The sequence below is a fragment of the Lacerta agilis genome, chromosome 16 (genome assembly GCF_009819535.1).
Source record: "Lacerta agilis isolate rLacAgi1 chromosome 16, rLacAgi1.pri, whole genome shotgun sequence".
NCBI lineage: Eukaryota > Metazoa > Chordata > Lepidosauria > Squamata > Lacertidae > Lacerta > Lacerta agilis.
This window is the reverse complement of record NC_046327.1, coordinates 13,823,660-13,840,521: the sequence shown is the minus strand read 5'-3', so window position 1 is coordinate 13,840,521 and position 16,862 is coordinate 13,823,660. Positions and strand designations below refer to the sequence as shown.

The 16,862-nt window shown below is 46.2% G+C and overlaps 1 protein-coding gene across 1 annotated transcript in view; it reads right to left on the bottom strand.

Annotated features, from left to right (window-relative positions):
* The window catches only part of HSDL2 (hydroxysteroid dehydrogenase like 2), a 28,545-nt gene extending 12,712 nt beyond the window's left edge, over positions 1 to 15,833 (bottom strand). Inside the window, exons 1-4 of the mRNA XM_033173267.1 lie at positions 15,604 to 15,833; positions 8,843 to 9,006; positions 6,790 to 6,888; positions 5,772 to 5,886 (exon numbers count right to left, since the gene is read on the bottom strand). Coding sequence (XP_033029158.1) covers positions 5,772 to 5,886; positions 6,790 to 6,888; positions 8,843 to 9,006; positions 15,604 to 15,620 — 395 coding nt within the window. The 5' untranslated portion in view covers positions 15,621 to 15,833. The remainder of the gene's footprint in view (positions 1 to 5,771; positions 5,887 to 6,789; positions 6,889 to 8,842; positions 9,007 to 15,603) is intronic.
* Between the last annotated feature and the right edge of the window lie 1,029 nt (positions 15,834 to 16,862).

Sequence of the window (16,862 nt, the reverse complement as noted above, 5' to 3'; positions counted from 1 at the left end):
ACACACAACTGGCCCTTGCATATACAGCCTGGGACTTACAGAAGGCATACTTTTTATTACATTTCCATCCCACTTATGAATAAAATAAAATAAATAAATAATAGATAAAACACCCAGAAGTCCATCACTATGAAGGTTATTAATAAGAGAGGTGGGTGTGTTTAAACTCTCTGCTATTAAACCCAATGAGATTTCAAAAGGGCATAACTTTGGGCTCAATAATTCTCTTTAGAAATAAGTGTTGTTTTTTTAAAGTAATTTTTTTAAAAGGGGGGAAGCTATTTTCCTCATTTAACGTATTGCAGAATTAAGAGAATCCCCCCCCCCAAGATATTCCCATAAATCCATAAATGAGAATTGGAACTATCAAAACTGCCTGCAGATATTGGTCAGAGATAATGCTACCAAGCAAATAATATACTGAGAAAAATATCTCTCCCACCAAAAAACCAGTGGACCCAATGCAGCTTTAAGCATACAGTACAGTCATATATCTAGATACGCTCACTGCGGGTTGCAAATGGCGCAGGTTACGAACACGCCAAACCTGGAAGTACCAGAACGGGTTACTTCCAGGTTCGGCAGTTCGTGCATGCGCAGACGTGTCAAATGATGTCACACACATGCACATAAGTGCCAAATCGCAACCCGTGTGTGCACAGAAGCGGCGCTGCGGGTTGCATTCTGCTCAGGATGCGAACAGGGCTCCGGAACGGATCCCATTCGCATCCAGAGGTACCCCTGTATCATCAAAACATTCCTCCACATGTTATACTGTCAAAGGTATTTGCTTTCCTGGGGAATTTTGCATGAAGTTCTCTTTTAAAGAAATACACGTTTACAGTTATAAAGGCACATTTTAATGCAACGTAATTAAAAAGCTGAGCAGGGTTAGTAAAAGATATGCCCTGAGCTTCTAGGCTTTCTAGTCAACCAATGAATTTAAGCCATGAGTGATCTTAATAATTGAAGGTGTCAAGACACAGCTCTAGGGCAAGAGTAATAAGACACAAGAGTTTGCTGATGACTGCTTCAATGGAATGTTTCAAGATTGAGAAGGCTCTGTTTTCGGAGCAAATTCTCACAAAAGGAATACTGAAATTCATGGAGCAAGTTCTCCATTTAGCATGTCAGTTTTGGATGCCAGTTAAAACTGCCAGATGTAGCCTCATGAAACAAACAGTGTCGACATGGCTGCATTTCTCCACAACCAGCTACCTACTTCTCAGTAATTTCAATTTCATTAGGGTGGAAATGCTTTTTATCTCTGCAGATGCAGAACAAACAAATAGTAGTTCTATAGGAGCTACAGGAATGCCTTTACAGACAACCCTTAGGCAAGTATTTTCAAGTTCATAAATGCTGTTAAGCCAGCAGCACACTGCAGAAGCAGTTTACAATGCAGTGATAATGATGAAATGTAGTCAGAAACTGATATAAAATTAAGAACATAAAACAGTGTCGAAAATGTCAGAGATCAGAAATGAACAGGAGGCACCGAACACTCGACCGAACAATATGGCTGTTGTGTGCTGAGCTTCTCTGTGCAAGGGATTCAGACAAGTGGGTGGCCACACCCATCTTTCAATCATGTGACACCATAATTGCGTCATGTGACTGCCAAGTGGGTGCCCCACTAACCTGCCAAATTGGGCTCGCAATGTCAATCCTGATAAGGATCTAGCCTAGGAAGCCAAAAGGAGTTCTCTATCCCTGGTTCCGTAAGAATAACCTGGAAGTAGACCAAGCACCACAACAGAGGCCTTGGGACAAGAAGGCTGTTCCCTCAAAAAAGTCCTGGTTGGAGGGCTTACCTGTTGTTCCCTCTCACTGTCAATAATGCCAGGCAGTAGCAGTATAATCTCCATTAACGCCCGAGGGCTAAAAAGAATAGACACAGCTTCCTAACCCCTTTACCCAGGGACAGTCAATGTGGTGGCCTCCAGATGTTCCCCAACCATGCGCCATGCTGGCTGAAGCTAATGGGATTTGTATTAAGAGTACAGCACCTGGAGAGCAATACGTTGGCTACCTGTGCCTTTCCTCTTCTGCAATAACAAAACTTGTAGCCCAACCTGATGCTCCAGAAAAGAGCAATTTTTTTTTCAGGAGCAGCATCCCAGCGCTTGTGCAAGGAGGAGGGGGAACCTTGCAGCTTGCCCCAGTTCAGCTGGACTTGGTCACAGTGATAAGACAACTACGATCAGGAGCAAAGGAGGCAGAGAGAGAGACTCAAGAGAAGCAAGGACACTGGGAGGGTAAATAAGTGTAAGGTGGGGCTCACTAGAACAGTATTAAATTTGATCTGAACCAGCCTAGTGAGGTGGGGCTCACTAGAACAGTATTAAACTTGATCTGAACCAGCCGCTAATTACACAACTAGCAAAACTGTCATCATCGTGGCAGATGGGTGTATGTGGAAGAAGGTCTTGCAATGGTGCGAAATTAATAATAATAATAATAATAATGTACAAATGTACACACTGTTCCCTTCTGTTAGGGCCTTCTCATTGCGTAGGGCTTTGCAGTTATGTCTCCAACTGAGCATTTTTGTCATTTCCCCCTGGGAAGAAATGTAACCATCCATGTTGTTGTTTTTTAAACGCATGACAGTATACAAGAGGGTAGGGACGCGGGTGGCGCTGTGGTCTAAACCACAGAGCCTAGGGCTTGCCGAATGGAAGGTCGGCGGTTCGAATCCGCGCGACGGGGTGAGCTCCTGTTGCTCGGTCCCAGCTCCTGCCAACCTAGCAGTTCGAAAGCACGTCAAAGTGCAAGTAGATAAATAGGTACTGCTCTGGCGGGAAGGTAAACGGCATTTCCATGCACTGCTCTGGTTCACCAGAAGCGGCTTAGTCATGCTGGCCACATGACCTGAGGAAAAACGCTGGCTCCCTTGGCCTATAGAGTGAGATGAGCACGCAACCCCAGAGTCATCCGCGACTGGACCTAACGGTCAGGGGTACCTTTACCTTTACCTTTATACAAGAGTGTACTTGGGGACACTGTATGGTAGTGACTAGTAGTCATTGGCCCTGGCGACCCCAGCTATTGAGAATCCAGTCTGATCCTATCTGCACAGCTGCCACCAGGGTTCTGCTTCTTGGCCACTGTGGAGTGTGCCAAGATTGTTGAGAACTTGCAAATGAAAGAGCATTTAAATTAGGGGGGGGGGGAGAGAGAGAGGCCAAAGACACTAACTGCTCTTATATCCACTATGGTAGCACTCTTTGAATACCCTTTCCCTCCTCTCTTACCTGCTAACACGCAAACATTCTGAGCTGGGCAAAGCGGAGGGAAAAAGAGGGACATTTTACGTTGCCAAATGGTGCCTGTCAGCTGAGCATCGCCTCTAAGAGTCCAGAAAGGCCTGTGTTACTGGATATACGGCAGTTATCAAAAGAAAGCGGGTGGGGCTGCTGAAAGGCTTGGCTTGCGCAAGGTCCCCTCGTACTGCACAAGCCTCTGTGCTGTTCCTGCTGAGCCAAGGGAACAGCAGCAGGCCTGGGAATGCGTTTTCTGCACAAGCCCAAGGAAAAGAGCAAGCCAGAAGGAAGATCAACAAATGAAGCAAGAGAAAAGAAGATAAGAAAAATATCCTTGGTACAAGTTAAGTTCCTAAAGCCAAGGATTTAAGACTCTCTAGGGCTGCGATTACCCAATCATGGAGTATGACCTCTGCCCTGGAAACTGATAACTTCCACAGTATATCTTTGAAAGCAATCACTGCCTTTTATTTTATTTTTAAAAATCGAGCACATTTCTACACTTCATGGCGGATACGGAAGAGAAATGAGAGGAGTTTCATCAAATGGCCAAGAAACTAGACCAATTTGTATAGGTAAGGCCTTTTACTTCTAATGTATGCAAGACCACCAGATACAGCCGTATCTTGGAAGTCGAACGAACGCCTTGCCAGTCAAACGTTTTGGCTCCCAAACGTCGCAAACCTGGAAGTGAGTGTTCTGGTTTGCGAACGTTCTTTGGAACCCGAACGTCCCTCAAGTCTTCTGTGGCTTCTGACTGGCTGCAGGAGCTTCCTGCAGCCAATCGGAAGCCGCGCTTTGGTTCCTAAACGTTTTGGAAGTTGAACGGGCTTCTGGAACGGATTCTGTTTGACTTCCGAGGTAGCACTGTACTGTTGTTCCCAGTCGCCACATTCCGACTTCTAATTACCCATGCAGAATTTAGCTGGATTCGTTATAAGAATTTAAGGTCTCAAATATATAAAATAAATGTTCATAAATGTACCAGGCAAACATATACATAAATATATAAACGACATGTCTGAAAACAGTACAGGAAATCAGTCCTGAAACCATTTTGATTCTCCCAAATTGACTTCAAATGTTTCGAAATGGGGGAAATCTCCCCCTTGTCTCTTTGCTCACAAATCCTGTCTTAAGGGCGTATCTGTGTATGAATAGGGTGAACCTGTGACCTGGATTCAGGAACTGAGTATTTACCATCACAAAAGAGTAGCCAGACTGCCCAGGTAAAAGCAATCAGTGACCATTATAAGGTACCCTGGCAAACAGGATTTCTGCTGTAGACGGCCTCCTTATGTGATGTATGTATTATGTTTCAGGGGGGTGGTCTTGGGCTACAGGGTGGGTGTAATGAATCAGATCTAAGTTAAGGGATGTTTTAGGAGTTAATGGGCACCCCAGTTTGAGTGGCAGATACCCCTTGGGAGGCGGGACATTCCGCTCTTTAAAAGGAGGGAGCAGCCGTTAGTGTGAGGAGAGTGGTGACTGGAAGAAGGAGGGTGTGGGGCCAGGTTAGGTTTAGGTTAGGTTAGGTTAGGATCGTTGAAGATGTGTATATGTTGCTGAAGGAAAGAGTTTACACTGTTATGAAACTAAGCTTATGAACCATCACTGAAACCGTTATGTTCTGTAAGAAATGAAGACCTCTTATTGTTGAGCTAAGAAAATATCACCGTTCATTTGGTCCAGCGAGTTATATAGGCTCTTGAGGAGGTGAACTCAGGGAAAGGACAAAACTAACCTGAAGGGCGATAGTTTGTGTCTTGGAGTTCCCTCAGGAGGGGCTAGTGGGCGGAAACCCTGGTATTGCCACAGAGTTGCTAAGAGGGCTTAGCGAGGGGATCTAATAAAGAGAGACTGTAGGCAAAGGATAGGTTAACCCCTGAAGCCCAGAGCAGAGGATATAACCGTCCACGGCCACTGGACAGGAAAACTCCCGTTACTAAGGGATCCCCAGATTATAGATAAAAGGGGATTGAAATAACAGACGGACCTCAGAGGAAGAAGGTGGGGCGCACTGTAATTTGACCCAGAACACCTGATTTAAAAATTCACTTAGTAACGAGGGGAGAGTCTGAAGTGGAGGTTCATCGCAGTGGGCAATTTCAAAAGTCTATATAAGATCTTGCACACCCAATGTTCTGGGTCCCTCCTCCCTCCAGCGTGTGGTTGTGAGCATGCTGTTGCAACAGTTAATAAAGATCAGGCTTACTAGCTGCTTTGCTTCTCAATATTCTCTGGTTGGCCTCTGTAACTTTCTCCTACCGATAGGGAACCTACATAAGGACTCTATACGGACTCTTGGGTACCCCGTAAGGGCAAAGGAGCAGTTTTTTCTTACAACAATTATCAAATTCAGAACCTTTCTCTCTAAAAGGTCAACAGACTCTAAAGCTTCCAGGATCGTGTTTTGCCCATAATGTTTCCAATTTGATCTAGTGAACAAAGAATTACTGAGTTTGCAGAGCTATTTTTAAAGATTTGTTATCCACAAACACTTACGTGAGGTAAGTTCCTCTTGTGTTGGCACTCATCATTAGGTCCACTTTTTTTGTAGGCGTTTCCAGTGTGCCAGTTAAAGAGATAGCACTTGCGTTGTTCACAAGAACATCTATCCCTGATTTTTAAAAATAAGCCATTTACGCGTCATAAAAGTCAACCATTTAAAACAACATGCTAATTATTACACCATGATTAGCCACTTTGAAGGTTGGGGTTTTTTAAAATATATTCAAGCAAGTATATAAATTTTTACAAAATAAATAATTATTTAACACAATTGTTTTGTTATTGAATTAAAAAAAGCTTTTAAACTGTGTAATCAGTGATTACTACACTCAACATGGGGCGTGGGTGGCGCTGTGGTCTAAACCACAGAGCCTAGGGCTTGCCGATCAGAAGGTCGGCGGTTCAAATCCCTGCGACGGGGTGAGCTCCCGTTGCTCAGTCCCAGCTCCTGCCCACCTAGCAGTTCGAAAGCACGTCAAAGTGCAAGTAGATAAATAGGTACCGCTCTGGTGGGAAGGTAAACGGCGTTTCTGTGCGCTGTTTTGTTATTGAATTTAGAAAAGCTTTTAAACTGTGTAATCAGTGATTACTACACTCAACATGGGACCCAGGTGGCGCTGTGGGTTAAACCACCGAGTCTAGGGCTTGCTGATCAGAAGGTCGGCAGTTCGAATCCCCATGACGGGGTGAGCTCCCATTGCTCGGTCCCAGCTCCTGCCCACCTAGAAGTTCGAAAGCGCGTCAAAGTGCAAGTAGATAAATAGGGACCGCTCCAGCGGGAAGGTAAACGGCGTTTCCGTGCACTGCTCTGGTTCACCAGAAGCGGCTTTGTCATGCTGGCCACATGACCCGGAAGCTGTCTGCGGACAAACGCCGGCTCCCTAGGCCTATAGAGCGAGATGAGCGCCGCAACCCCAGAGTCGGACACGACTGGACCTGATGGTCAGGGGTCCCTTTACCTTTACCTTACTTTTACCTTTACCCTCAACATAAGCTTCAGAATTTAATTTACCTCCAAATTTCTGGACAGCCTGATCCACTGCATCGACAATTTGCTCTTCTTCTCTGACATTGACAATGCATGCTAAAGCCTTTCCTCCAGCTGCTTCAACTGCAAAAGAAGGGCATCACTTAGGTCAAAGAATAGCATACACGAACTAATGGTGAATCAATTACAAGATTATTATACGAAACAATCATGAATTCTCTAAAATTTGAAGGCCACATCTGGGACTGCTTTTAGATTGTAGACTGCAGAGACAAGACTTGGGCTGTACAGTGGTACCTCAGAAGTCAAATGGAATCCGTTCCGGAAATCCGTTTGACTTCGAAAACGTTCAGAAACCAAGGCGCGGCTTCTGATTGGCTGCAGGAAGGCTCCTGCAGCCAATCAGAAGCTGCGGAAGCTGCGTCGGACATTCGGGTTCCAAAGAACATTCGCAAACCAGAACACTCACTCTGGGTTTGCGGCGTTCGGGAGCCAAAACATTCGACTCACAAGGCGTTTGGGATCTGAAGCACAACTGTATATGGACAAAATGCTCAACTATGGTTTAGGTGTTTCAAGAAGGGGCTGTCACTCCTGCCTCCTTCGGCAGCACAACTATGAGTTCAGAAGCATCCACTGCTCTTTTAACATAACCACAGCTGAGTGTTACACCTGAACCCAGAGCTGAGTTTAAATTGAACTATGGTTAGCCGAAACAAGCCAGCTTCATAAACTATTGTTTCGACAACCCACAGGTAGAAGTACCAGTAATTTCCGCCCTCCCTTCCACAGGTGGGAGGGGTTTGCAGCACTGAGCGGGGGTTACCTGGGCGGGTGCTACCCACCTGCACAGGTTGGCCTTTGACCCGCCCTCGGCCAGGTAGGACAATGGACAGTCAGCCAGGGGGTGGGGTCAAGGGCCAAATAAAGGAGGCTGACCCTTTCAGCCAGGCCTCTTTTGGTCTTTCTTCCTTCCAGGATCACCCTCCCTCAATTTAATAATTTCTTCCCTCCGTATAATTTCAACTTAGCTCAGCGGTCATCAAGTTAACGATACTTTCCTTACAGGCTAACGTTTTGCGTTCCAGGTCAGCGGGCGCTGCTGTGGTCTTAAGATGGTTGCTGTACTCGGAACCACCGGGAAGAAATTTTCCCTGCATTGGCAGGTTTCGCGTTCCCTGCAGCATTTCGTCACAACATTGCCAGTTTTAGGCTTGGCAAGGTAACCTTTAGTCTATCATCAGGTTGGGGGGGGGTGTGCTTTCATGCTCCCTTCCCATGCGGCGGCGCTTGCGGGGCCCATTAAAGGGCAAACTGGGGGTCCCTGGCCTCCCACCACAATTTGGGTTCGGGTGGCATGGCAAGCTGGAATTCTAAAATGGAAGCGGAAGCTTCTGAGCTGTTCCTCATGGCTGTGCCAGAGAAGGGAAGAGTAAGCAAACCCAAGCCTCACCCCAGCTTATTTTTGTAATGTCAGCTTATTCACACACTCCTGACTGCGCTACAATCTCAGTTGGTGGAATGCTGGAGGAAGGTCTTATTTTGAGTGGCTCTCTTCATATCACCTCCCTTCTGCAGCACATCATGGTATCACCTCCCTTCTGAAGCATCAATGCTTAAAAACGTATCCATGCATGCAAGCTCTCTCTGATGCTTACAGCCAGCGAACTTAATTTATGGTGCCCCTTGGGTCATCACATACATTTTATGCATTCTATTCTGGTACTATCATTTTATTGTTTTAATATGTACACCACCTTGCGATGGATTGTAACAGTCAACAGAAAATAAAGAGTTCTAAAAGCACTATTCTAGCCCAGGGAAAATAAAATGGCCTTCCTCCCCATTTCAACAATATACCAGAGCATACAGAGAAACCTCGCTGCCTCCTCATACTCTGTGTAAATGTAAGCAGAAGAGTGGAAAAGAGTACTCTCTGCATGTGAATAGGACCATGGGTGGGAACTGGCACCGGAAATATCCATGGCAAGGTTAGCTACTGGATGCAGCTCTCAAAGGTTGCAGCAGATGGTGGCGCTCAGATCATAATCTATGCACCTCTCTCTTTCAAGCTTACTTTCTTCTGCAGCAGTGTAGATAGTTCCTGGAAGTGTGCGATGCGGCACTCCAGTCTTGGCAGCTATCACAATATTTGCCCCATCCTTGGCTGCCTTCAAGGCTATCGCTTTTCCAATCCCACGGCTTGCACCCGTGATAAAGAGAGTGCATCCTGCCAACCTCCTAAAAATAAGTGATAAGACAAACAGTTATCTTTTAACTACTGGGGGGTAAATAGAAGAAAATGCAGGATTAGAATCACCTGAAATTGGCAAAGACTTGAAATTCATTGGAAAACATGCTCTTAAATTCTATTAACTAGAAACCACAAATAACATGTCTATAGCTTTATAATTTACTCAGGCTGGATCTACACAGCTATAAAAAAACACTATGGGGGGGACATTCTAAAAGCTCACAATGGAAATTATCAGCTCTACAGAGCCATCTGGTGACACATTGTTATAACCTTATAAATCGACTGGTGTAGCTGAGTCCCTATTGCATTCTATTTTGCATACACTTACTCAACTTGCATAACTGAGTTGATACAATTTGCTTTAACTGCTACATGGTAAGAAAATGATGACATTGTAGCCCACAAGTCACTTCCAATTTCCAATACTATTCCAATAATAATAATAATAATAATAATATTTATTATTTGTACCCCGCCCATCTGGCTGGATTTCCCCAGCCACTCTGGGCGGCTTCCAACAGAAATCAAATACAAAAATATCACACATTAAAAACTTCCCTAAAAAGGGCTGCCTTCAGGTTTTTTCTGAATGTCAGGTAGTTGTTTATTTCCCTGACCTGTGATGGGAGGGCGTTCCACAGGGCGGGCGCCACTACCGAGAAGGCCCTCTGCCTGGTTCCCTGTAGTTTTGCTTCTCGCAGTGAGGGAACCGACAGAAGGCCCTCGGCGCTGGATCTCAGTGTCCGGGCTGAATGATGGGGGTGGAGACGCTCCTTCAGGTATACAGGACCGAGGCCGTTTAGGGCTTTAAAGGTCAGCACCAACACTTTGAATTGTGCTCGGAAACGTACTGGGAGCCAATGCAGATCTCTCAGGGCCGGTGTTATGTGGTCCCGGCGGCCACTCCCAGTCACCAGTCTAGCTGCCGCATTTTGGATTAATTGCAGTTTCCGGGTCACTTTCAAAGGTAGCCCCACATAGAGCGCATTGCAGTAGTCCAAGCGGGAGATAACCAGAGCATGCACCACCTTGGTGAGACAGTCCGCGGGCAGGTAGGGTCTCAGCCTGCGTACCAGGTGGAGCTGGTAGACAGCTGCCCTGGATACAGAATTAACCTGCGCTTCCATGGACAGCTGTGAGTCCAAAATGACTCCCAGGCTGCGCACCTGGTCCTTCAGGGCACAGTTACCCCATTCAGGACCAGGGAATCCTCCACACCTGCCCTCCTCCTGTCCCCCAAAAACAGTACTTCTGTCTTGTCAGGATTCAACCTCAATCTGTTAGCCGCCATCCATCCTCCAACCGCCTCCAGGCACTCACACAGGACCTTCACGGCCTTCACTGGTTCTGATTTGAAAGAGAGGTAGAGCTGGGTATCATCTGCATACTGATGAACACCCAGCCCAAACCCCCTGATGATCTCTCCCAGCGGCTTCATATAGATATTAAAAAGCATGGGGGAGAGGACAGAACCCTGAGGCACCCCACAAGTGAGAGCCCAGGGGTCTGAACACTCATCCCCCACCACCACTTTCTGAACACGGCCCAGGAGGAAGGAGCGGAACCACTGTATAACAGTGCCTCCAGCTCCCAACCCCTCTAGCCGGTCCAGAAGGATGTTATGGTCGATGGTGTCAAAGGCCGCTGAGAGATCCAGCAGAACTAGGAAACAGCTCTCACCTTTGTCCCTAGCCCGCCGGAGATCATCGACCAGCGCGACCAAGGCGGTTTCAGTCCCATGGTGAGGCCTGAATCCCGATTGGAAGGGATCCAAATCTTGCCCCCACTCTGTACTTTTCTCAATGTCACCAAGTGCAGGTATGCCACCAGGTACCTCCTCTTCTGGCAACTGAACTTCATCCCAGCTGTGGCATCTAAGGCTCACAAACAAAGTGATGAAGCTGCCTTAAACCAAGTTAGACCACTGGCCCATCAAGGTCAGTCATGTCCCTTGATGAAGATGCCAGGGATTGAAACTTGGATCTTCTGCATGCAAAGCATGAGCTCTACCCAGTGGTGGAGGAAAGGGGGGTGCAGTTCATCTTGGGTGTCATCACTGGGGGGGGGCGACAAAATGAATTTTTGTTAAAGTGGGTTCGCGGAACTTTTTAGGAGTGACCGCCAAAAAGGTTCTGCGCTGCCTGAAATGGCAGCATGGGACTTGTGTCTGCCTACTGCCTCTCACAGGTAACTAATCACCAAACTTAAAACCATGGAGAAACCTGGTCTGAACAAAGACATTGGATTCTTATCTCATTATACATGACAAAGCTATCTTTAGCCATCTCACCCCTTGACTTTCCCTGCAAGACTAATTGCAGCCCTTAAGAGTCCCCAACAGGTTTTCCACACCTATCAGCAGATCACCCATTCCCACCACCCTTCTGAGTAATAGCCCTCCCCACTCCCTCACTATATTTAAGGGTCTGGTGACTTCCGTTTCAGTGTATCTGAAGAAGTGTGCATGCACACGGAAGCTCATACCAAGAACAAACTTATTTGGTCTCTAAGGTGCTACTGGAAAGAATTTTTTATTTTATTTTGTACTGCCTCTCAGCCGCCCTACAGCTGAGGGAGAGGTGGTGGAGAGGCTCCAAGCATTGGAGAGGCTTGCCCTACCCCCATGAGCAGATTGCCCCGCCCCCATGGGAGCAGATCACCCCACCTCCGGCTGCAGGACACGTCCCAACACCAGGCACCTGAGCAGCTAGCTACGCCGCTGGCTCCAACACTTTGCCATTGTCACTTTCAGACAAGTAGATTGCCTATGGTTGCCTGACCCACATGTGAAATGAAGCAAACTTTCTATTATTATTATTATTCACAAATCAGAAAACACATACTTCTTTCAGCTCCTGGAAATAACAACCAAATCATGAATGAAAGATTAAAAGAAAGCTGCAACCCGAAGCATGCTCACTTGAAAGTGAACTCCATCAAAATCAGCTGGAATTATTTAAGAGAACATATACAGTGGTGCCCCGCTAGATGAAAATAATTCGTTCTGCGAAAATTTTCGTCTAGCGGGTTTTTCGTCTTGCGGAGCGGCAATGACAGCCGCGCTCCGCAAAATGAAAAAAAAAAAGACGAACATTTTTTGATTTGCGAGGCAGCCCCATAGACTTTTTCGTCTAGCAGGGCAGCCTTCTGCTAGACGAATGCCTTCGTCTAGCGAGTTTTTCGTCTAGCGAGGCATTCGTCTAGCAGGGCACCACTGTACTGTACTTGGGATGAGAGCATTAACATGAAATATAGCATTATTGCTCTCTCAGAAATCCAACATGTGTGGCAAAGCTCACACTGCAAAAGTGTACTTTGTCCCTTTTGCACAATCTCAATATTTTTTTCTCGTGCCTCCACTTTGATTCATAGTGTGACGGCATTTGTTCATTCAATCCAATGCCTCCCAGACACAATACTAACTGTTTAACACCTCTTTACAGCAGCAGCTTTGCCAATATATAGAGGCAATGGGGTTATTCAATTGGAGTTATTACCATGTTGGAGTTATTTAATTTCCATTACCTTGGATGCACAGCAATTCATTTCCCCATTTGTCTGAACTGGGTTCTAATTGATTCCAGTGCCCTTTTAGTGAAACCCTCCCATTAACACACACACATACACACACACACACACATACACACACAAAATGGGGTGGGGAGTTAAAACATCACAGGACATCCCACCCTTTTATTACAGGAGAATAAATGTAACACGACATGAGAGAGGGAGGCAATTGACCTTCCAAGTACGTAATTTTAGTTCTTATGTATTCACTTGACAGAGCAGAACCACACTTCCATTTTTAAAAATTGGCAAATGGTCTGAGAAAATTAGTCTCATCCTTACTGCATGTCTCCAAAATGAAGTAATTTTTTTATCTCTGTTATCGTTATGTAGCAATCCAGAAGTCCAGCAATGGGAGCAGGCAATAAACAGATTTAATTTGCCCTGTTGAAATTCTACTGGCAGCTCAGTCTGGATTCTGCAACCATATAGATGACTTACAAGCTGCAACAGCAGGGCTACTTGTAACAATCTGCAACGTGGACAAAGCAAGCCACAACAGGATTCAACCTGTGTTCCGCACTAAACTCATAATCTTCATGAATGCAGATCACTTGAACTGATAGCTGCCGCTCTTCTTTGAAAAATAAATCCTACGCAGTGAGCTCTTTCGGTCAATAAGGCCACATACTTCCCAAGTGCTCCATCTTCTCACAATTTTTGCAAGCTGCAATCTTTATAGTCCAAGTGAGGGCAAGACTCCGTATGGCAGGGGTAGCCAAGATGGTGCCCTCCAGATATTGTTGGACTACAAGACGCATCATCCCTGGCCATTGGGCCACGCTGAGCAGAGCAGATGGGATTTGAAGCCCGTCATAATGGGGGGAGGGACTAGAATGGGGAATGCTACCACTGCATTGTTGAATTTTTTTACTTGTACCACACACATTTACATACAGCAGTGGGCAAACAGACTGCAAAGATTAAATTCCGCAAATCTTTTTCTTACGCACTGCATAACACATCTGTAGGATAACTACTGCGAGATCTGAAATAGCTATGTGTCGTGTTCTTAGAGCTATTAAGTAAAATGAGTGCTACACTGGACTTGTTATACTTCATAAGGAAGCTCACATAGATAAGAGAGAAAAATCAATTCCTTAATCATAGAAGAAGAAGAAGAAGAAGAAGAAGAAGAAGAAGAAGAAGAGGAGGAGGAAGAAGTGGTGCATGGTTCTCAATGAGTTTCAAATAAGCTCTTCAAGAAGGGGAAATCAAGTACAGTGGTACCTCTACTTACGAACGCGATCCGTTTCGGGGTGCCATTTGCACCCCGAAAAGTCTGTAAGTAGAGCGCCACTACTGCATGAAGCACACAGATCGCTTCTGCGCGTGCGGCGAACCCGGAAGTAAACACATTCACTGAGTTCGTAACCTGAAAAGCCGCAACGTGAAGCAAACATAACACGAGGTATAACTAGTTTCTCATAAAAATTGCTTGGGGCAATTTTTCCGCAACAATACACCTAAACAGTGACACTTTACATTGTTGCATGTTACTTAAATGAGATGGTGCAACAGAAACTATGCACAATGTTCTAAATACAATTACTGTATACCATAGATTATATAAATGCATGACAACACTTGCTGTTTTAGCAACAGCCTCTTTCTTAATCACCCCAGTACAAGAACACACCTTTCCACCTGCTGTGACACACAGTGGTGTTGACTGTTTGGTGATGCTGCCCACCAAAACCTCAAAATCTCTTTTCCGATTCATGTTCTGACTGCATCAGTATACAGTGGTACCTCTACTTACGGACGTGATCCATTCCGGGGTACCGTTCGCACCCTGAAAAGTCTGTAAGTAGAGCGCCGCTTCTGCGCGTGTGCATGACGCAATAGAGCGCTCCTGCACATGCATGAAGCACACAGAATGCTTCTGTGCATGCGGCAAAATCCAGGACGCGTTCACAACCCAAAAATCCGCAACCTGAACCTAACGCAACTAGAGGTATGACTGTATATGTGAACAAGTGATGTGTTTATTTATTGCCCCATGCACTCCTTTAGATTTAACCAAACCTCATTGGCTGACTTGCTATCCAGTTTGGAGAAACCACTTCAAACCTCTCCACACTTCTGGAAAATCCACCACTGCGAATAGCACTATGTCATCTTACTAACATTTGGCTACCTGCGCAACTATTAAAGGTTTGCATTGCTGTTTGCGGTATGAAAGCAAGGAGGCTGGCATGCTGCTGACAAAAGTCAGGCACACGTTACAGACAGAGGCCATCTACTTGGCTCTGCGTCCTCTCTCTTTCCTCCACAAGAGGAGCCAGGGTAAACAGCCGCTGGTTTGGAAGTTGTCAAGTTTCAAGCCTCTGCCCCCCTCAACCATGTCTTTCAACAACCGCTTGACCTTCAGGTCCAGGAGCACCTGTTTTGCCCCGTCTCTGACCTGACCAGCCCAGCTGTGGAAATGCCGATTTGGGGTTGCCACCTTTGATCTGGTAAAATACTGGGCAGGGCAGGTACAAGTTGGTGGACGGTATTATTATTATTTTTCCCATTTCTGGGAAAGCTCAACCAGTACAGCACTAGACTCTTAATCTCAGGGTTTGAGCTCCACATTGGGCAAAAGTTTCCTGCATTGCTAAATGACCCTTGGGCTAAATGACCTTTGCGCTCCCTTTCCAAACTCTACAGTTATATGATTCATGACAATCCATTGCAGCCTAACAGGATGGGCCCCCTGTGAAATTTGTCGCGCGCACACATATGAATTTGTACACCTGTTAAACGCATGACCTTTCACACAAACCTTTTAAAACACATGCATTTGGAGAAGATCCCTAACTTTGCAGAGAGAGAGAGAGAGAAGACCTGCAATACAGGACAAAACTGCTATCAATACAGGACGCAGCATTTTGCATTGAAATACGGGGCAGATCCTGCATTATACAGGACAGGCTGGGGGGGGGGGGGGACGACGACCCTAACTGGGGGCGACCTACTCGGGACAGCCCGCGGCGCGACGAGAGCGAGAGCCCCTCGCAGCTTACCCTGTGTTGGGCAGCATGGCCGGGTCCGGAGGAGGACCGGGGGGGGGGTCCTCTGGGCAGGTGGCAAGTAGCAGAGCCCAGGCCCGGTCGGGACGGCGCCTTGGTGCCTCGCACGGCCGCTCAGGGGGCGCAGCTCCTCGCTCGGAACGCTCAGCGGCGGAGCAAAAGGCGCAACAATCAATCGCGCCAGCTCACTCCGCCCCGCCCTTGTTCCTCGCCCGTTCTAGGACGCCTCGAACCCGCTCTCTATGGTCCTCTCTCTTTCTCGCTCTCCTCCCAGCTCCCTTCCGCGAGACGGCGCGCCCGACCGGAAGCCCAACCCTTCGCAGCTTCCGGCTCTTGTCAGCGCTGCCATAGCAACCACGCAACGCTCTTGTTTGTGGCCTGAAGGCTCTGTGTGAGTGAGGGAAAGAGAGAGAGAGAAATGAATTTCACTTCTCCTGACCTAGTGACCCGTTAGAGTCGGCGCTCGTTGCCCCTCCGGCTCTTGCGCCCTCCTACCCTACCCCACACCCCTCAACCGCCATGGACGGACTCTCCGCGCCCCCCTCCCGCTTCCCTTTCCCCCCCTGAGCGAGATGCTGAAGGTTAGTGTCAGGCGGGGGGGGGGGGTCAGGCAGGTGGGCCTCGGGGCACCGGTTGGCGCCGTGTCTGTGGATATTTCAGTGCCGGATTTACGTATAAGCTAAACAAGCTCTACCTTAGGGCCCCACTCTCTTGGCCCCCCCCAAAAAAAATTTAAAGGAAAAAAACACCTGGATGTACATTTCCAAAATATAAGATTAAAAAAACCAAATAAAATAAAACCTACATACAGCAACGGTGTTTTGTGTTGTGGGCCCCGCCTGCTAGCCTGCTCCCTAAAATATCGCTGGTTTCTTCATTTCTATATATATATATATATATATATATATATATATATATATATATATATGGTGCCTACATTCTGCTATTTATAGTTATTAGTAGTTTGCATCATATAATTTCACCTATTATTATTTCATGTTGTAGCAAGTTTCTAGAGACTAGATTATGAGTCTTTGTAAATTGTGTTTCTAAATGAACTTTTGTTATTGCCAAATGCCAATGTGTTTGCATTATGAAGTTTGTTATGAGTAAAAAAATCATTTTAAGTTAGAGCTTAATAATTATTTCACTATTAATATACTTAATTGTATTTCAGTTCAACAATTACTTTGATAAAATAAATATTTTGTTATGTGCAAATACAGTGTAGCTTTAGATACCTATTTGGTCCA